Source organism: Macaca fascicularis, chromosome 4, assembly GCF_037993035.2.
Source record: "Macaca fascicularis isolate 582-1 chromosome 4, T2T-MFA8v1.1".
In the NCBI taxonomy this organism is placed as follows: domain Eukaryota; kingdom Metazoa; phylum Chordata; class Mammalia; order Primates; family Cercopithecidae; genus Macaca; species Macaca fascicularis.
In genome coordinates, this window is record NC_088378.1 from 172,743,437 (window position 1) to 172,759,705 (window position 16,269).

General features: G+C 48.6%; 1 protein-coding gene across 12 annotated transcripts in view; it reads right to left on the reverse strand.

The window, feature by feature from the left end:
- Positions 1-16,269, reverse strand: part of DUSP22 (dual specificity phosphatase 22) — a 73,894-nt gene that overhangs the window by 21,723 nt on the left and 35,902 nt on the right. For 7 of the 12 annotated variants that reach the window (XM_065544520.2, XM_074038962.1, XM_005554184.3 and 4 more), the window contains one exon: positions 10,294-10,343. The exons of 4 other annotated variants lie outside the window; for them this stretch is intronic. In XM_065544520.2, coding sequence (XP_065400592.1) covers positions 10,294-10,343 — 50 coding nt within the window. Of the gene's footprint in view, positions 1-10,015; positions 10,344-16,269 lie in introns of all 12 variants that reach the window. One more of the 12 variants, XM_074038964.1, reaches the window with a different exon arrangement.

Here is a 16,269-nt window from a genome sequence, read left to right on the forward strand (position 1 = left end):
ATGATGAAAAGAAATTTCTACCTGAGGCTTCTTTCTTAAAATGTTAATTGATTTTTATGTATAATTGACACAAAATTCTACATATTTATGGGCTACAGTGTGACGCTTCAATGCGTGTATACATTGTATAAATGATCAAATCAGGATAATTACCTGATAAATGTTTAATCACTTTAAACATTTATCACTTTGTAGTGATAACATTCAAAAGCTTCTCTTGTAGCTCTCTTGAAACATATACTACATTATTATTTGCTGTAATCAAATAATCCACCATGTAATGGAAACCATAACACGGCTGGGTGCGGTCGCTCACGCCTGTAATCCCAGCAACTTGGGAGGCTGAGGCAGGCGCATAACTTGAGGTCAGGAGTTCGAGACCTGCCTGGCCATCGTGGTGAAACCCCATCTCTACTAAACATACAGAACTTAGCTGGGTGTGGTGGGCACCTATAATCCCAGCTACCAGGGAGGCTGAGGCAGGAGAATTTCCTGAACCAGGAGGCACAGATTACAGTGAGCCGAGATCACGCAACTGCACTCCAGCCTGGGCAACAGAGCCAAAAAAAAAAAAAAAAAAAAAGAAACCAGAATTTATTCTTCCTGTAGTTTACTGAAAGCTCTCCCAGTCCCGTACCATCAAAACCCGGAGCGTCTCTGCCTTAGAAGCGGCTGCAGCGTCTCTGCCTTAGAAGCCGTCATTTACAATGCTGAGGCCTAGGGAAGGCTGTGGGTTGCCTGGAATTTCTCTGTAAGAAATCCCTGAAACTCACAGCGACCACGGACTGGGGTTGGGAGAGGTCTGGACAGCCCCCCCATGTTCAATCTGAGCCCCTCAAAGCCCCAGCAGCACACAGGGACCCTCACACCGGCTGTGGGTGGTGCAGGCCACCGTGACACGGGTGAGGAAGGTGTCCATGTCGTGTGGGCTTTCCAAGTCCTAAAAGCTAATTTACTCCTGGCAATCTGGAAAATCTAACAGCATTCTCTCAGACTGGTCTCCCTGGACTTTGGCAGTCCTGTCTGCAGCTCAGTGGAGAGCTGTGGGGAGATGGAAATGCTGGCTCTAATCCCTCTTTGCCATTTACTGGACCATGTGGCCCAGGACAAGCCACTTATCTTCTCAGTTATAAAGTGGGGCTGGCATCTCACAGGGCGGATGAGATAATACGTGCCAATATGCTCTGCAAACTAAGGTCCTAAATAGGCTGAACGCAGGGGCACACCTATCATCCCAGCACTTGGAGAGGTTGAGGTGGGCAGATCACTTGAGCTCAGGAATTCGAGACCAGCCTGGGCAAAATGTCGAAACTCATCTCTACAGAAAATACCAAAAAAAAAAAAAAAATTAGCTGGGTGTGGTGGTGCATGCCTGCAGTCCCGGCTACTTGGGAGGCTGAGGTGGGAGGATCTCTTGAGCCCAGGATGTTGAGGCTGCAGTGAGCCGAGATCATGCCACTGCACTCCAGCCCGAGCGACAGAGTGAGGCCCTGTCTCAATAAATAATAAATAAATAATAGAAATAAGCTCTAAATGACGACGCATGCCTTAATCCTTTCTTCTTCTAACTCTTAGCTCTTCAGACTGCCCTTTTCTCTTGTCACTCAATCAGCCCCCAGCTGTCACTCATTCAGCAAGTAGTTCAGGGACTGCCTACTTGCACGGCCGTGTGCCAAGCCCCTGAGACACAAAGCCAGGCAGGACTCAAGCCCCACTTTGGTGCGCTCCCAAGCGGCATGTGTGTCCCGCGCCACTCAGACCTCATTCTGGACTGGTTTGTGGGTTAAGTGCAGATACCTCAGGGGACGGAGAGCACATGTACCTCTCCAATGTCTTCTACCTTTGAATGGCTTATGAAGCAGCAAAAGTTGCCCATGGACTAAACTGACTTCTCTTTAAACACTGATTGAATATTGACAATTTGCCAGGGACTCTGATAAACTAAGACATTCAGAACGCCAGGGCACATGAGTGTAGTAAGAATGAGAAATTCAGGCACGGCCTAACAAACTCACCCAGTACCGACTGCAGAAGAAACTCAGCGGCCTCACGGTAGATGCTCAGTGAGATGAGGACGGCCAGGGAGCAGAAGCAACTGTCCATGTGCACGCACGCACGCGCAAACATGCACACACATGTTCTGCAACAACTCCAAGTGTCAGCAAAGCACAAATCCCTAGGGGACCAAATCAAGGACTCCAGACTCTGACCTGACATCCCTAACTAGCACGTCTGCTTCTGTTAGCTGTTCCAGGGATAACTGCTCCCGACGTAAACTCATAAGGTGGCTTGGTACACAGCAGGCAAGAAAGGATTCTTGCTTTCTTGCTGTAATCCCGAAATCTAAGGTATCCGTGCTGAAGGAGACTTCAGAGCAGACACCCACCACAGCCAGGCCGTGAAGCCAAGTGCACAGCAGAGTGGGGCACCAAGGCGACCTCTTGGGCAGGAGCCTGGCCCCCAGCAAAGAGCCAGGCAGCCAGGTGGGAGCTCCCCACCCCTTCAGCAGGACTAGCCACGTGGGGTTGGCAGGGAAGTCTGTGGTCTGCAGGTACTGGAACGGGAGCAAGACACGTCCGTTGCACTGAGTTTGTCTGGGAAGGACGTCCTGTCTTCCTGCAGCTCTGTCCACGCCGAAGTAACGGACTTCCCGTCCGCGCCGAAGTAACGGACTTCCCGTCCGCGCCGAAGTAATGGAAAGGCCGCGGGTAGGGACTTCTGGAAAACCTTTCCCTTCCTGAAGAGAGGAAAATGGTCTATCTCTGCCCCTGACTTCCCGCCACGGAGCCGGGAGCGAGCGCCGTGCTCGGACCTGCACTACCTGCTGCCAAGCGTGTCTCCCTTAGAACGTTGTGTGTCAGTCAGACATGCTATTCCGCCATGCGTGGCCAAATTCCTGCTACCTGATATTACGCAACTAATTCAACAATGTTGAAAACCTTGAGCCAACTCATCTGGCCCAGACGTGGCTCCAGACGGCTGGTCTGCAACTTGCCTGGTGGTTTACACCAGGGGCCTGCCCTCCTTGCAGGCCCCTGCACACGTGAGACAGGCCAGTGCACAGGCTGGGGCAGCTGACTGGCTGGCTGCAGGGGTGCAGCTGGACGGCGCCCTCCTTGGTGCCCCAGGCTGCTCACACTGCTGTGGCCCCCCCCGGGTGCCAAGATGCTGCCCCCGCTGCAGGACCCGCTCTGGTCTGTTCCGGGTGGGTCTCTTTCTGCTCAGAAGGAGCCGTGTCTGCAGGCACAGCAGCCAAAAAAGCAAAAGCAAGTCTAGAAATGAATGACGACCGCCCGAGTAAATGAAAAACCACAGAGCACCTCAGAACACACGGCAAAGACCACACGGCAACATGAAAGCCAGCAGTGCCCCTCTGACTGGGGACAGGACCGGGTCACATTCAGTTCTGTGAACCTCACCAAGGTCTTGTAAAGATGACAACTGAATCCCTCCACTGAAACCTTGGAGTGGGAACCACTTCTTATATCTGGCTTTGACATCTGCACGTCCCCAACCACAAATACAGTGAAACCGGGCTTCTTACATATTGTGGGGTTGAACCTGGGTCCAAGAGTCAGCCTTGCCACATCTCAAAATAAAAGAGGGGTGTGTGCTCAGCCTGGCACCATCCAAACCCATCCGTGCCCAGGCAGCCGAGTGGGCATGGGAAGGAGCTGAGGAGGTTATGGAGAGGTGACCCCACTCGGCACCACCACCCCCGGTAGCTCGTTCCGTCTGCAGTGAGAGTTAGTCCAGTAGAGCCCACAGGACATAGCTCCTACCCACCACTGCGTTAGGGGCCTGGGCTGCAGAGGCCCTGTGCAGGCATCACGACAGGGCTACTCACGGCGCCACGCCAGGAGCCGGAAGGATGCCAACAAGGCGGCTGCTCAGAGCCCCCCCGCGAAACCTGAGTCATGGACACGATTCGGCACAAGGCCAAGCCAGAGCGATATTCCTAGAAATGCCTTTTCCAAGAAAAGCCCAGAGGCAGGCGAGCACTCTGCCACTGCGGGGCAGGGCTGTGTGGGGTGTTATTTCCAGGGAAGCTGATGGCAGAAGCCCCAGCTCTGGTCATTAAACTCCCTCCTCCACAGCGGGAAACACCCACGGTCCCGGTCCTTCTATTGCTCAACTGCAGTTAGAAGCAGAAGCGGGCGTCTGAGGCACTACCCCCCGCAGGCTGTTTCGATGAACACAAGTTCCCTGTTCCTGCTCTCCGTCTCACTGGCGGTTCACCTTGATGTCCACGCACAGCCGTGTGGCACAGGCTCTGTCCACAGAGAGCCAGGGAAGGCATGCACGGGAAGCACGGACCGGACCGCGCTTGGTTAGAAACGCACCAAACAGCGCCTGGGGCTATCACGCCCGCTCCTGCCCCTGGTCCTCGGAGCACACCTCGGGCAGCAGGGGCACCTCCAGGGAGAGGGAACTCGCAAACAGCCCAGCCACCCGCAGCTGTCTCCCTCCCTCCTCTGCCTGGTTCCTTTCCTTTCTGCATCGAAGGCCAAGAGCCAGTGCCCAGACGGGCTCTACTGACCTACAGAGAGTCTAAGAAAAGATGGTGGGTGAGCCTGTAAGTCACACTACGTGGTGTTCACTTCTGAGGCCGGACAACGACTTCTCACTCCAGAACTGCAAGATCTGGAGGCCTCGATTCCCACTGTAGGATCTAAGGTGGTCCTGTCCTGCTCAAAAGGACCTTGCCTGTTGGAGTGGGAGCCCAGAGATCTGGCTGAGCACCTTGAATGGCAGCCGGTCCTACCCCAAAAGCCCGTGGTACCAGACCAGGCTGTAACAGCAGCCGAGGCCACAGGAACCCAGGGGGCTCCTCCTTCCTTCAAGTGATGCAAAAGTGTGTGTGCAAATGAAAGCAAAGGAGAAATCCAAAAAAGGCAAGCACCCTTATATATAAAAAAATGTATATTTTTATACATTACGTATGTAAATATGTATGTTTTTGCTTAGAAAAAAATGTTTTTGTTTGTTTGTTTTCTAACAGCAAATGAGTAGAGTATTCTCTCTGGGTCCAGGTTCTGGAAGGTGGTTTCGTATCAGAGAGCTGCTTCCTCCCGGGGCAGGATCTGTCCGCAGCCCCCACCCACAGGCCCTGCCCCAGCAGCTCTGCAGCGAGAGGCTGGCGGTGACGCCCCCACTCCACCCCGAGGTAAGTGGGCGTCCTCACCAGACAGGCACGGAGGAGCTGCCCCGTGAGCGCCCAGCACTACACACAAAACCAGCCCACATTTCTATCAGTGATTCCCAACTTCGGTATTTCATGCACTGTCAACATTAAAAATAAACTTGGGGGACACATATATTGTACTTTTCGTTTTGCCAGACAAGGTCTTCTTAAAAGCAAACTAAAACAAGGAAAGACCTGTCTACTATTTACTGCATCATCCCCCAGAAGAATATTTCAACATCAAAAAAGAAGGACACAGTCTAAGACTGATCGATAGTTCTTTAAGTTGAATAAATGAAGTCTTTAAAACTGAATGCCACTTTCAGCTCTCATTTCTTTCTCCTTGAGCAGGAGAACATCGCCACGGGCTGGCAGAGCCCTCAGGAACGGTCCGGAAGCAGGACCACAGCAGTCCAAGGGCCCATCTAGCTCTAGTCTTGTAAAAGTGCTCCTTTATAATAAAATAAAGAAAAACATAAATGAGAGAAAAAGAGAGTTGAAAGTACAGAAGGTGTCAGTTAAAGAAAATACAGACAAAAAGATAGGGAGATAGAATAAGGCACGGACGTTTTACCGATGTTTTCAATACAGGCTCTCTGTATTGCTAATGCTGCTTCTCCCCACAAAAACCTCAAGAAATTTACAGACCTGCTAGATTCTAAAACCACTGAATGTCACGAAGGCGTTACTGCAATGATGCAGGCCCACCGACTCCACAGCCTGGCAGAGATCAAATGCCCTTGGACCTCACAGAAAAAGAAAAAAAATCTATGATTACTTGCTTCATGACGTCAAACTACAAAATGCCAATGTAATATATTAAAACAGGATGAGTAAATAAGTTAATATGCATCTAACCATTCACTTTCAAAATACATTAATACTCTGTACTTGAACAGACAGAAAACATAATCCTATTTTCAGAAATGCTTAGTGTTCATAAAAAACAATTTCACCGATATCATCCCACCTAACACTATAAAAGCCCCGTGAGACAGGCGTTTCAGATAAGAGAAGAAAGGTTAAAATGACTTGCCTAAGAAATCCCAGAGAGAAAGCAAAAGCAAGTAAGTATTTCCAAAGCCCTTAATTCCCTAACCCACACCACGCTGGCCACTCGGGGAACATGCAGTGTGTGCATTTGATAGAAACTCTAGGATGCCCCTAATTACGACAAAATCATGCAAAACACACCACAATAGGTCTGTGGGGTTATCACAACTCTGAGAACTTGAACTTTTACATTTCCTGACTTGGCAGGGCTCGCCGGTTGGGGAACTGTGAGCTGAAGTTCTAACATGTTAACGTTATTATCTCAAACCAGGTTTCTGCATTTTAAGTTCCTGGAAGACCAGAGGGGGAGATTTGAGAGGATTAAGGCCAAGACAGAAAACTGACCTTTCTGGGCAGTTCGCAGCAGCTGAATGTCAAGTGACAACAGCTAGTCTCAAAGGTCACAAATCTCTTCCTAAGCATAACTAGCCGGAATTCCTGTTAGTGCAGGCATTTGTGGGGAAAATGTAAGACATAAAGTGTTCAGTTACATCAAAACTGCCATTCCTTTTTAACATCTGTACTTAAGTTTGAAACAATGAGCAACATAGGTTTCCAGAATCTATTTTATCATTGCACAGAGAAACTCCGAGGCACCAAGAATTTTTTAAGTGGCTAAAGAGCTACGATTTCAAATCGTTTAGGTCCCGCAGAACGCATTTTCCAAGTGGCAGGTAAGACTTCTTTCGCTTTTGTTAACTAGAGAATAACGAACATTTGTCGTCTGACCATCCTCATTGGTTGACGATACAGAAAGCAAAAGTGGATCGTCAGCACCGGATACTTGGTGAGTAATAAACACCCTAATAAATGCCCTGAGAGAGGTAGGTGTTCTGCCTGCCAACCTGAGGGGAATCACTTGATTACACTGTGAAAATACGCTCCCCATTAGAAAGTTCACCATGGCTTCCAGCAGAAACCGTAACCGGTAAAGAGAAACGCAAGCTGCTTCATCGCCTGCGTCTTCACAAGCTGAGTCACGCCAAGTTCCAAAGTCAACTCCACCATTTCCACATAACTAGTACAGCAAGCAATATTTAGAGTCAGGGACACATGTGTGCCGAAGCCTGACTTATTCATAAGCTTTGCTGTTACTAATGGATTAAAAATAAACGTTTCCCCAAAACATCACACAAGAGCACGACTCCCAACAGCAGAGTGTCCACCTCTCTCCGCCTTTTCACGAGCTACGGTCCCGGCTTCCTCCTCCAGCTGAAACAGAAGTCGTACTGTTGTAGCTTCACTGGGAAGTGCAGCAGGGCACATCCTCCACACGCAGGCCCCACACACGGCACTGCCACACCTACCTAACCCCTAAGCCCACCTACATTTATAGTTTGCCTTTGTAACTCTTTCTTTGTCATCCAGATACAAAGAACGAGTTACAAAGGCAAACCATAAACTTAACAGAACCTCTTTACATATTCGGGATGGGAGAGAACTAATTAAAAGGGTAGGAGGGAGGTGGGGGATGAAAAATTGCTTACAGAGTAAAACGTTCACTATTCGGGTGACGGATGCACTAAAAGTCCAGACTTCGCCATTAAGCAATATATTCATGGAGCAAAACTGCACCTGCACCCCCTAAATCTATGCGTATTTTAAAAAGAAAAAGTACGGGCTAGTCTTTCGGCACCAAAGGTGACTGCAACTAGGCTGGTTTTGACAGATGATCTGAACTGACCCACGAGACCTGGAACTCAGAAAAGAAGCTGGCATCTCTCTGTCTCCCCTGTCCTTCCACGTCTCTCAAGTAACGGAAGCAGGCTTCCTGGGCACCAAAACTTGTTATCGCAACTACCTTTTCTGTGACTCTCAAGATACGTTAATACCCGCTGAGTAAAAACAGACTCATTTGTACAAGTGCCCAGAGTTCACAGAGAACACCTTCACATACATGACCTTGCCTCCCAAAATCCTGAGGGCAGGCATTTTCAGATGAGAGAACAGAGGTGTAGATGGTTAAAATGCCCAAGGTAGGGGTAACTGGCTTTACAGTTGAGCCTTTTTAACATCTATGTCGACTGCTTACGTGTCTATAGTGCGAGGGGCCACTCCACGCTTAGATCAGGTCACTGTCACAGACAAAGACGGCACTCAGCTCCAAGCAAAGCTGGGAAGCACTAGGGACAGCTCAAGGACATGTAGCCACCTGCACTGACAACAGGTGTCCAGGGTCACATCTGAGTTTTTCTTCTACAGAATCAAACTGCCAATCAGGTACTGACAAGTTCAACAGCATGTCAGAATCTCGGTTTGAGATAAGAGCAAAGCAACCATTCTAAAAATAGCCACCAAAACATGGGCAGAAGATTGCTGTGGTCTTCAGAGAAAGGCAGCGGCTCACTTCCTTCCGTGTGCACCATGCCTTCCAACCACTTCTGTTTCTTGACACGACCAGGAACCAAGGAAGTTCTCTAATGCTGCTTCTCCTCCTTCCAGGCCGAGAGCGCGACTCTGTTTTCCTAGGAAAACCCCTCCTCCACCATCCTCAATCTTAAAGGTTCACCTTTCTGTGAAGTATCAGGAGTGCGTGTGGAAACACAGCCCCTGGGTAGCGCACAGTGGCTGCAGCTTCCCACCTCCCATCCCCTCCTCATCTACCACCTCACTTTTCCCATGTCAACCCATCTTACTCCAGCTCTATTTTTTTTCCCAAAAAGGTAGATCTCACAAAATTATTGCATAAACTGTGATTTCTCTGCTCTGCCCCAGTGAAGACTCAAGGTCGGCTGATGGCCAGCGTTTAGTAATTCCCAGAGTGGTGGGACACCTGGGATCCTGAACATCGGGGCACACGGCCTGCACTCCTGATTCGCAGGGTATGCATGCACCAGTGCTTGGGGCAGAAAAGGTGAATCCAGACAAGCCTGGGGACTCTCAAGTTCACAAATTCACCACAGCCTCCAACTTCCCTGTGAAATGCAGTGACACGTAGTCCAGGAGGGTTGCTGTGTCTTTGACCTGTGTCATACAGCACTGGGCCAACCTGAGAACCAGAGGCCGGACTCAGCGGCACGGGCTAAGTACTTCACTTCCAGCCCCAGCCTCTCAGCCTGCAAAAGTCACATTTGGGCTTCAGGAAAACTGTCATCTACTCCACACCATGGTATTTCCGGGTTCCTTCTACACAGCCACGAGTGACTGCTAAAGCTGTAGCTGCCGTGGGTCTCCAGGGCCCTGCCCCCTATCTTGCCAAAACCTAATCCTACCCGTCTCCACAGGATTTCTTCAATACGGAAAAGGGGGCAATTACGAATCTCTCTCTAGGTGCAAACAGAGTTAAAACGACATCAAAGGTTTATTCGGCTATGAAGAAATAGAGGACCGGACTTTCCTCAGCCAGAACGACCTATTCGTCCAACTCAGCCAGGCTTCAGCAGCCTGCTGTCCTGTAAGGCAGCTGCCGGCCTCCTGGGGTTCTCAAGCCCTGGAAATGCAGCTGGTCTGACCTGAGACGTGCGAAGTATGAAACAGCACACCAGAGTCCCCAGACTTCGTATGAAAGAAGGACATAAACTTGCTCATTAACTTTTTATATTGAGTACATATCAAAATAGTATTTTAGATATACTGGATTAAGTAAAATATATTATTAGAATTAATGTTGCCTGTTTCTGTTTGCTGTTTAAAATGTGGCTCCTAGAAAATTTAAAACTGCCCATTTGTGGCTTACTATCTACTTCTATTGGACGGTGCTGCTTTAGACAAAACCCAACAAATCCCTTACGGTTTTATTTCTAGAGGAAAGATGAGCACACTAAAGGTTTAAGGTACCCTTTTTAAACATCAGACCCTTCTTGTGGACATGCCGTGGGTCTCTCTGCATAACGGAAGGACCAGTCAGCCGCAAGGAGCCTCCTGCCACAGCTCATCCCAGCGTGCCCAGCATTGACGTCGCAGGCTCACAGCCTCTTCCCTGGGGCACCAGGCCTGCAGGGTCCACCAGGGTCCCACGAGCTCTGACGACTTCACAATCTTCTACTTCTTTGACTTTATCGTCCTCTATTCATTTTTTTAAATGTCTCCAAATAAGACAGAAAAAAGAAACTTACAGGTTTTGAGATGGTGAATCCGCTGCTGGGATGCACAGGTATTTAACTCCCTGCAGAATAATAAAAAGTAAAAACATAAAAATAAAAACATGAAACTCAGTGGAGAAAAGTATTTAAGGAACTATTTACTCAAGTCAAAAAATAAAAAATAAAAAGGAGAAGTTTTTCACTCGTCTTTTGTTGCCAAGGAACTGCAGAAAAACTAATTAAAGTTCCTGGTTATTTTCCGTGACCATGCGTACAAATAACCTGCTTTGGTCTGCAAACAGCTTGTAGGTTCAGGCAAAACTCAAAGGACATGTCAAACAAGTGAAATACTGAGTACTTTTCAGTAAGTTTCCACTACTTTCAAAACCAGCATCTCAGATGCTAGTTTATATATTCCAAATTTTTTATATGTTTCATTTAGGAATCTGAATGTTCAAAAAGGAAGCACTATTCGTAAAAGCCTTAACATAATAAGTGAAAACTATAATGTCACATTACAGCTTTCTACATCAATTTTAGTATCATGACAGCTACAATTTCACTGATGCACCAACATGAGCTTTACCCTAGGGATAATTTGTTTCATTCTGCTTGCTTTTCAGGACAATAAAGGTTTATATATCAAACAAACATTCTTTTTTCTTTTTTAAAGAATGACCAAATTTGAAAAAAATAAACTTCATATACTCCTCTATAACACTCAGAAAAAAGGTTTATGTAAATCCATGCTATAACAGGCATGCTAAATTTGAGATTTATTTTTTTAAAAAACTGGCTGTTTCTCTTTCGGAGGGACTGAAAGACTGTTTCAAATGCTCTGCCAAGTAGAAACACAAAACATAAAAATCTGATCTTCTCTTTGTAAGAGATTATAGCCTGATGAAGAATTAGATGAATTATTTTTAAATTATTCCTCTCTTAATTGCCTAATCTCACAGAATCTTGCCACCATGTCACAGACAATACTAAGGGTGAGGGGAGCACATCAGAAACTGGAAAAGTAACCAACCCTGAAGAACAAAAGCACAGGGAGGGAGAAGAGTGACACAGCAAACAAGCTCAGGTCCCTCGGAAGATGCAGTTACAACGCCGCACATCTTCAATAATTACTCACAAATAATTTTTGCATCTTTAAATTAAACTTTTACCATTAACTCCTATTGTCAGGAATATCTGTGCTGTGTTTGCTAATAGGAACAACTCAATGTGTAGCTGCCCCAATCCTTCCACACCCCCTACACATTTAATAACTCCTGGCATTGTGAGTCCTCCTTTTCCAACACGGGCACCAGACACGCTCGTGTCCCAACCGCCCTTGCGATGAGGGACTCCCCACCTGGCTTCACGGACCCAAGGGTCCACCCTCAGAGTCAGATGGAGAGCTACCGAGTGAGGTCTGGGAAGCACACATGGGCTTCGCAGGCGCAGGGCGGGGACAGAGCACGTGCGCTTCGCTGGCACAGGTGGGCACAGGCGGGCACAGGTGGGCACAGGCGGGCCGGCTCGTGGCAAGGTGGGCGCTGAGCTTGGGGCCAGTTTTCTGGGAATCGCTCCTGAACTTCAGTCTAAAACCTGTTCTCCTTCCATTCCGAGGGAACCATGAGCTTTGACTCTCTCTTAGTAAGAGCTCAGCTTCCTGCTGAAACTGGGTCAGAGCAGGGTCTGTTCACCGCAACTAGGACCTAAGTGAGAGGATCTGTGGCCTCTTCCACAGTGATGACGGTCGTGAGTGAGAGGATCTGCGGCCCCTCCACAGAGACAAGGGGTCAGAAAAACACTTTCCCCTCACAGTTTCTGTATATTTTGCTTCCCGCTTTGCATCAATCTTTCCACCTTCCAGTAAAGGCCCTTCTGGGTCTTGAAGGAGAGTTTTACTGCTGTTTATCCACTTGGGAACATCTCCCTTAAGACCGAATGGGCCTCAGCCACGCCAAGGGTTAACTGAGGATCTGCTGGTGGAAGAGGAAAGTGAAGCAGCAGCTTCTCCCTCCTTTGCCTTCATTCTGTCATCCCCAGTTGCCTCCTCCTGTCTCTGTCCTCATTTCTCCCGGGCCCGTGGGCTGTGCTCTGCCGGGAACACTGAGCAGTTGTCTGAAACTCTAAAGTATCTTCAAACCCAGAGAGTATTACAGCTGGGACTTAAAGGGAAAGCAAACAGAAAAGGAAATATTGTTGTTAAAAGTAATTTCAGTCCTTTCCCTCATGGAGGTCAGACAAGCTTGTTGGTATAGGTGCTCATACCTCCTGCAGCCACCGTTGAAATGACTCATTCACTTCTTTCCTTTTACTCTTAAGTGAGAGTTGGCAGTCGCTCAGTCCAGAAGCTTGTGAAATCCATTCCTCCCACACTCTTCCTCCACCCTCCCTGGAGACCAGGACCTCCAGACAGACCAGAAGGAGTCTCAAGTTCCCACCTTCCCTTCTAGTGCCATCTTCAGTGTCAGCGACTTCCATCTGGCAAGGAAGCTTAAGACGCGACGGAAATGCCCGCCTGTCACAGATGCTGACTGACAGCCACTCTATTCTAGCAGAATCTGAAATCAGCCTGGTCTACATATCGAGAGGAAAGAAAGACAAAAAGGAGGACAGGAAGAGAATGGACAGAGGGTCTGCTGAATAGCTCTTTGCTGGCTGAGAGCATTCACTCTAAGTACCAGCCGTGGGACCGGACCGTGCTGTGCTTCCAGTGGCCGTCTCCGTGTGTCGCCGTGTTCCCCTTTGCGGCACCCGATGCATAAAAGGACCAAATCAGGTTGGTCCCATGAGGCAGGAGCACCTTGTCAGGTGGGCACGAGAATCTACCCACAGGAGGACGGCAAAGGCGCTCTCTCCATCTGAGAACACCCAGGATGAGAAGGCAGCTCTTGGCCACGCTGGCCCTGCCCACATTTGCGGGGATGGGCGTGTGGAGCTGCCGTTTCCCATCTGTGAATCCGCTACAGAGGAACAAAGTGGCTCCCAACCACAATTTGGGGACCCCCTGTGGTGAAGGCAGGACAGATAAAAATATAAAACCTAAGTCAAGATTATATTCTGTCGAAGACGGAGTAACAACATCAACAGTAACGAACTTCCCTGCAAGGGTGCCCGGCACGTCGCAGGCACTCGCTGAAATGTCCGTGGAGTGACGAGCGGGAGGATCAGGGTGCCCAGCGCATCGCAGGCACTCGCTGAAACGTCCGTGGAGTGATGAGCGGGAGGATGAGCACGAGCACAAAGGCCACACTGCGAGATGAGTGCAAGGAAAGAAAAACACTGCGAAGCACCATCCTCTGTCCTAGTGACCACGAGACGAGAGCTGGGCTTCGGCCCACACCATGCAAAGGACAAGCCATCCACACATGCTCGAGGGACACCAGCGTCCCTCCCGGCCACGGGAACAGGACGCAGCTGAGAGCCAGTCGGTGTGATCCACAATAAGAACATGCAAACTCGGTCCAGGAAGGAGTCAAAACTGTCAAAAAGGTTCAGCTGCTCGCCGCCCAGGAACACCTATTTATCTTGGTTTAGTTATTAACAAAGCATGAAAAGTCTCTTCCAAGCCACAGACTACAGAATGTGAGTTGCCTTAAAACAGCTTCAGATACCTGCACATGTGCACAAGTCACGACAGTTAATTACTAATTCAGAAAGCAGCATGAGTCCCCCAATGCCACAAGAAAGCTGGGCCCGCTTAACTACAGAAGTTAAGTTCTGCAAAAGTTCTAACGTGAGGTGGAATAGATGGTCTCACCACATAGGTCCTAAAGACAGGACCACGCTTCAGTTTTGAAGTTTACAGAAATAGAAATAAAGGATATGTTTAGATAAATTATGGAAAGTATAACAAACTTGGAGGTTTAAAAAAAGCAAAAATTCTAGAACAATCTGAAAAATGTGTAAGTAACAAAAATAGCAGCAATGTTTCCATTAGTATAGTGTTTGCTATAAGGTATTCACTCCTTCATGCCACTGCTACTACTTGAAAAAGTCAAGGTAAAATGGGTTGTCTTCCTGTTGCAATAAAATTCTCACTAAATAAATAAGAATCCAGCACTTTCCATGATGTTCCAAAAAAGCGGACTGGTGGGAAGCCAGTTAACATAAAGTTTTATGAGGCTATTAAATGTCAAGCTACAGGGCTTCAATCTCGAGTGCACTGAGGTACAGAAACAGTTAAGAGAACGGGGCTCTGTGTGTGCTTCAAGACCGTCATGGTTTCGGTGAGGACAGAGAAAGAGCAGCTGATGACGGCACTTTACGTGGCGTAACATGGCGAAGTGGGCACCAGAGAGAGGAAAGGGGAGGAAGAAACAGTCTCTTTTTACCTGTGTTGAGGGGACCACGTGTGCACCGAACGTGACTGAGGGGACCACGTGTGCACCGAACGTGACTGAGGGGACCACGTGTGCACCGAACGTGACTGAGGGGACCACGTGTACACTGAACGTGACTGAGGGGACCACGTGTACACTGAACGTGACTGAGGGGACCACGTGTACACTGAACGTGACTGAGGGGACCACGTGTGCACTGAACGTGACTGAGGGGACCACGTGTGCACTGAACGTGACTGAGGGGACCACGTGTGCACTGAATGTGACTAATACCACACAGCACGTATGAAACCATCAGTATAAAACCACTGGCATAAAACCAGGTGATGTCAAAATTAGGAAGATGCAGGCAAGAGGCGGGGCCTGCTAAGGAAAGCTTTCTAGTGGAGGTTTTGTGTTCAGGTTTTGAAAGAAACAACAGATGTCACTTGGAGGAGAAGAAAGCTCAGAAAGGATTCCAGCAGCTCTTCTGGAACCAGCGCCCAGAGCTGTCTACGTCCATCTTCTCAAAAGTTCTAATACTTCTCAGTTTTCTGTTTCAGCAAGTATAGTAACCACCAAAAGTAAGGCTTTTACCTTTCTTTGGGCCTGAAACTAAAGATTACACTTAAAACGAGACGGAGGCAGGTCCCTGAGAAGCAGGGCCAAGGTTCTGATTTCACGACTGGTAAAGAAAGAGATCAAACTCTCGCTTGTTTCAAGTATGATTTCTAACATTCACTGTTCTTCTCTTTCTGAGGCATCGTAAGAAGGAGAGTCTTCTGAGGAGCCCAGCTGACATTCTACTTTGCACAAAGAAGATAAACCCTTCAGAAGCCATGCCTCTCTTCCTGCAAAGCCAACAGAACCCAGTTACAGGACAGAACTGGATCCCTGCAGGAGCCTGTTCAAAACACAAGGAGGAGGAAAGCAAGTTTCTAAGGGCCAGGATCAGGAAATCATGCAATGGAAACGTTATTTTGGCTGCTAATAAGCATGTCACGACTAGAAGCCCCGGTTTCTCATCTCAGCCCGTACGGCAGCCGTGACAGCACGGGCGAGCCCAGGAGGGGTCCTCCTCCAGCAATGGTGTCTGTTATTTGACCGTGAGTCCCGTGAGGGAGGCGTCGGGTGCCCTGCTGCACTGGCCTGTGCAGCCCCTGTACACACTGTATTCACATGGACCCTCCACCACAATTAACAACTGAGTGAAACCAGCCAGGGACCCCTCAAGAGCTACTTTCACCACATTCCCAGAAGCCTGACCCCGAAAAAAAAATAGAATTAAAAGCCAAATTTAAATTTGAACCACCCTCCCCGATCAGAAGCAAGGTCACAGCTTATAACACGATGATGAGAAACACACAGCAGAAGGCTCTCATTGGAGACAAGCTCTCTCTACACTATTTTGTGGTAAAATACACATAAGATTTGTCATCGTAGGCTGGGCACTGTGGTGGCTCGTGCCTGTAAACCCAGCACTTTGGGAGGCCAAGGCAGGTGGATCACGAGGTCAGGAGTTTGAGACCAGCCTGGCCAACATGGTAAAACCCCGTCTCTACTAAAAAACACAAAAATTAGCCAGGCGTGGTGGCGGGCGCCTGTAATCCCAGCTACTCAGGAGGCTGAGGCAGGAGAACAGCTTGAACCTGGGAGGTGGAGGTTGCAGTGAGCTGAGATCACGCCACTGCAC